The following is a 5,117-nucleotide window of genomic DNA, read 5'->3' as shown; positions in this document are numbered from 1 at the left end:
TCTTCAGTCTTCTTTGACTACGCCTTTACGAAACAGGCTAAATAATGGTAAAAAACATGATTTTAGCTAGGAATCATGAGTTCTTTAAAAATATACTAGCAGGAACAAAGACACATATCGGTTCAATTGATGCGAAATGCATCCCAAAATTAAACATTTATTAAAATTATTTCTTATTTAAATCACTTTTATTTTGTATTTTAACACTCTACTCAACTTCACAAATAGTAACACAAACTACACAAACATGTGAGAACAAAAGAAAGAAGCTCCAATGTCAAGTGTCATAAATGTTACACAATTTTTCCGCATAGCCCTCTTCACGCTAGTGTTTCGTCCTTTAAAAGTGGAACCATCGTGAAGTTGGCTACTAGCAGTCCATGTATAGTATGTCAATGGGTATTCATATATAGAAGGAAAATTGAACCAAATATAACAGGTCATAGGCTTTTCACACCAGACCCGAAACCCGGTTTTTGCGAAATTATCAAAACATTCAGCGATCATTCAAATGTAAAGAAAACAGCTAATTGCTACTGTCAAAAGAAATATTTCACTTTTGGTATTTTGAATTTGTGTCCACAATAAATAAATAATACAGTTTTACAATGTACAATCAGTCTTAATTAATAGAATTCGCTAAACAGATGAATACAGTCCATAGGGATTTATGTAGGCTCTATTTGACGTTGCGAAAATACCCATTTATAAAAATAAATTTTAGTTACACAATGCTTATGTCAAAAAAGTACCAAAATCGAACAAACTATTCCATTTATTTGTCTATCAAATCAAATGTTTGTCATAACGAATAAAATATAAAAATGTATGTTGTGGGTGGAAGAACATTCTGGAAATCAATTGCCAAGTTATCTAATTTCTAAGGAGCACCTCATACCTGATAACAAAATTCGGAAACTTTGCTTCTAAACGCCACAGCATCTTTCCAGCGTATTACGAGTAGCTATATGAGATATATTGTATCTTATTTCAGCATCCCCATCATCAAAATTTTGTTTAATTCTGCTTTCCCTAAAATTTCGTGAGTAATGAGTGCTGCCGCCTAGCATTTTTGCCATTAGAGGCATTATAGAGATTACAAGACTTTATGTATGCCCTATACAGCGTTTTTAAATAAGACTGATATGTTCTATTTTATTTTAAAGCTCAGAGATGTTAATAGATACGTTCCTAGGTTATGGTAACTCCAGTAGGTAATCTGCAGCGCAATACGAAGATAATGTTGAAACTTAGTTCGTGGCATTTCTAGAAGACGAAAAATTTGTAATGCAAATATTTGAAAGAAATAAAATTAAAATACTCGTCATTGTTTGCCACCATTTCAAGTTTCCGAAAAGTGCTCGTACGAATCTGCAGTATAGTTTCCATTTAGTTAAATATTTATATCGAGTTTACCTTTTTCCACATATATTTATTTATCGATTATCAAATTAAAACTTTTCTTTCAATTTAAACTTTTCTTTTGGAAGTTCCTGGACCTGCAGGGAAAACGAATTTTTTCAGCTTTATTTTTACGTATTAAAATGAATATCAATTGTTCAGAATGCATTTTTTTCAAAGATAATAATTAAAGGACTAAACTTTGAGCTAAACATTTTTCACCAATATATTATTTTACAGTCGATATTGCAAAAATTGAAGTGTCAAACGAAAACGTCTAAATATTCAGTGTGAACGATTTTTAAGTTTTCGAAAACTCTTTGCTAAAAGCTCGGTTTTGGGTTTAGGGTAAAACGCCTATAAATCTAATGAGAAAAGTGTTTTAATACAAATTCTATATACATATGCACAAAAAGAAGACAATGCACTAATAATTGGACTTTCAAAATACCTTTGTGGCCTAAATTCTTTCAATTATTAGTATATATTGGCTCTTTCATCCAGTTAAAAAATAGAAGTTGCATATTAACAAAGTTTTCTGACTCGTTAACTGACGAGTTCTTAAAATTGGGTGGCGCAACCGTCCGTTGGGAACCAGGGCCAAGTGACTTACATCTCTCAACCATTCCTGTGTACGAGTACTGTTGTCAGGAATGGAAGGGACCTACAATTTTAGGCCGAATCCGAACGGCTTATTTGAGAAAGCACTTTTTCATGACAAGAATTATCCTTGAAGGATTTGTCAATTCCTCGCAAGAGGCAGTACCCGCGAAAATTATTTTTTTTTTAATTAAGGTAGCACAAGACCCCTTGCATGACAGGCCAACGCATTAACCATCATGCCACGGGTACGAGTTCTTATCTCTTAAAAATATTCTTCAAATGCTAAATTAAAAAAAATGTATATCTTCACTTGAAAATTAAAATAATGATGAAAGCGAAGACATTCATATAAAGACTGGAATATTTCGTACGTTACACCCGTTTGTTTACATTGTTGTATTTGAAGTTTTGACATTAAGTTCATTAAAAATGGAAGCGTAACAACAATTCGATGCATTGTATTTACTAGTTCTGACAGATGTTGTTGTTTTTTTTATATAAAGTGTCTTTGGATGAAAAACGATTGCGATGCACAGAAAACCCAAGGTGGCAATAGGGGAATGTCAAACTGTCACACGTTTTTCTGATTATCATGCCAGTGCATAAATCAAGTATGAAAAAACTGAATTCCAGTTAATCCTAGTCAAATAGAACTAATCAAGAATAATTGGCTGATTAATGAAATCTCCAATTTACTATTCAAATTATGGGTCAAGTGTGAACAAACTAACCTTCGGGTAAATATATCAGCAGAGATGTTTTTCACTAGAATAATAGTATATTGTGTTAGTATGGCAATCGTTTAATAAATGCACTAAAAATTTCGCTTTTATTTGGACCACATCTAATTTAAAATCATAACATAACTGTTTAGTGTAAATCGATAAGAAATTATTATCATAAATTCTACTCCTTTGTGTCTAGTACAGAAGTAAAAAAAATCATACCAAGTGGCAGCTCAGCTGGGTATAACAGAATTTATCGGACTTTGTCATTTTTAACCGGCCGCGGCCATTGCAGTTCAATTTTCTGACTGAGCAGAGGTGGTGGACTTTTCTAGTCTCAATTTTTCTATTTAATTAATTAAATTATTAAATAAAATCTAAAAAAATCTTAAGAATGGAGGTATGTATTTTTTATTTATCAATATCTTCATATTATGAACCAATTTTTTTTCTTTCTAAAAGATTGAAGTCTTAAGTGCTGCTAATTCCAAATCTTATGGATTTTGCCGAGTCAACCCATCCATTACCATCTCCGACCTACGAACGTCCATTCACCAGCAATTGGCTAAAACACCCGATGCTGACCGCCAATCGCTGCGCCTCGACTCGAGGGGCAAAGGTCTAAAGGACACTGACACTTTGCAAGGTCTCGGCCTAAAAACTGGAGACAAGGTCTACATCAAGGACTTGGGACCACAAATTGGCTGGAAAACCGTATTCTTGGCGGAATACGCTGGCCCCTTGTTTGTGTACCTGATCTTCTACACAAGACCATCGATTTTGTACGGAAGTGCTAGCAGTGCCCCCATTAGTTTGACCACGCAGTAAGTATCTCGAGAGAAGAAACCACTTTCCCTCGATAACGATTATGAGTTGGTTTTAACATTTCACTTTAGCTGACCTTTACTTCGTATGTCTCTCTTCGCTGTGATAATGGTTACGTAGTCGTACCCAAAATTGTCCAATAATAATTTGAATATACCTTAATTTAAAGTTTTGAATAAATTAACTCGACTTGTGGCTCATTAATGTAAATAAGTCGATTCCGATGGTTTTTACTGTATTCATTATGGAACTGTGACGACGACGACGACAAGTTTTTGTTCAAATACTTGATAGAGTATTTCAATGGCGCGATGGACAAATATTTATCTATTTTATTATCATGTTAAAATATGAAAAGTTTCAGAAATGTAAATGTAAAATTATGAATTTTTCAGCATCGCAGCAGGCTGTTACACTTTGCACTACACAAAGCGTCTGCTCGAGACCATTTTCGTTCATCGATTCTCCCACAATACCATGCCGATAAGGAACTTGTTCAAGAACTGCTCATACTACTGGGGTTTCACTGCCTACGTTGCTTATCACATTAATCATCCACTCTTCACCTCACCTTGCATGTGCCAGGTTTATGGTGGACTTGCCGCATTTTTGGTAAGAAATCATACGACACTTTTAGATAAGGCGGCATATCAATAAATTTTGAAAAATTCTGTTTTGTTTGCTTAGCTTTGTGAGATTGGAAACTTCTCGGTGCACATTGCGTTGAGAAACCTGCGACCACCGGGAACAAAGGTGCGAAGGATTCCGGTTGCAGATGCAAACCCCTTGACGAAATTGTTCGAGTACGTTTTATTGCTTTTCAATCTTTATCATCAATTAATTTTCTTACAACATTTTTTTTAACAGTTTTGTTTCTTGCCCTAATTACACTTATGAAATCGGCTCATGGGTCGCATTCTCAATTATGACATCTTGCCTGCCGGCAATGTTGTTTGCCATTGCTGGAGCATATCAAATGACAATGTGGGCTCTGGGCAAGCACAGGAACTACAAAAAGGAATTCAAAGACTACCCCAAGAAGCGTAGGGCTATTTTCCCGTTTTTGTTGTAAATTGAACAAAACAAATCATAACAAAAAGAAAAACTTCTGGGAAGTGAATTTTCGTTTTAAATGTTGTGTGCTGAATCTTTGATTTTTATTAGATGGTGTTTATAAAGAAGATTATAGCACGTATACTTATGACATTCTGGTTTTAACGGTTTTCTTTCTTCGTTCGTTTAAATTTATGAATAACTCAGCAAAGTAGATATTTAAGCTTTATAAATTATCTTGTAAGCATTTTGATGGGAATCAATAAAACAAAAACTAAAAGAAAACACATTTTACATTTTTATTACTTTGAGGTGACTTAAAGGAGTTACTTTTTCATCAGAAGCAAACAAAAATTGAAATATGGCTTAAGAAGCTTTTTGACTAAGAAGGTACTATGGGGCTGCGAGAAGACGAAGGTTGGAGTGGCTGTCCAGATGTCACTGACGCACTTAGACTTCAAGGGTCCATAGTGATACCACTAATGAGGTTACTCATGGGAGAGTAATGAA

General features: G+C 34.3%; 1 protein-coding gene across 1 annotated transcript; it reads left to right on the top strand.

Moving 5' to 3' along the window:
- The first annotated feature begins 2,980 nt into the window (after window positions 1-2,980).
- LOC129942107 (very-long-chain enoyl-CoA reductase) lies at window positions 2,981-4,896 on the top strand. The gene is made up of 5 exons (XM_056050905.1): window positions 2,981-3,129; window positions 3,192-3,553; window positions 3,950-4,166; window positions 4,242-4,357; window positions 4,422-4,896. Exons 1-5 carry the CDS (start codon window positions 3,124-3,126, stop codon window positions 4,624-4,626), a joined length of 906 nt encoding a protein of 301 aa, XP_055906880.1. The 5' UTR covers window positions 2,981-3,123; the 3' UTR covers window positions 4,627-4,896.
- The last annotated feature ends 221 nt before the right edge of the window (window positions 4,897-5,117 follow it).

This window comes from Eupeodes corollae, chromosome 1 (assembly GCF_945859685.1).
Source record: "Eupeodes corollae chromosome 1, idEupCoro1.1, whole genome shotgun sequence".
In the NCBI taxonomy this organism is placed as follows: Eukaryota; Metazoa; Arthropoda; class Insecta; order Diptera; family Syrphidae; genus Eupeodes; species Eupeodes corollae.
Note: the sequence above shows the minus strand (reverse complement) of the source record. Positions and strands in the feature narration are given on the sequence as shown.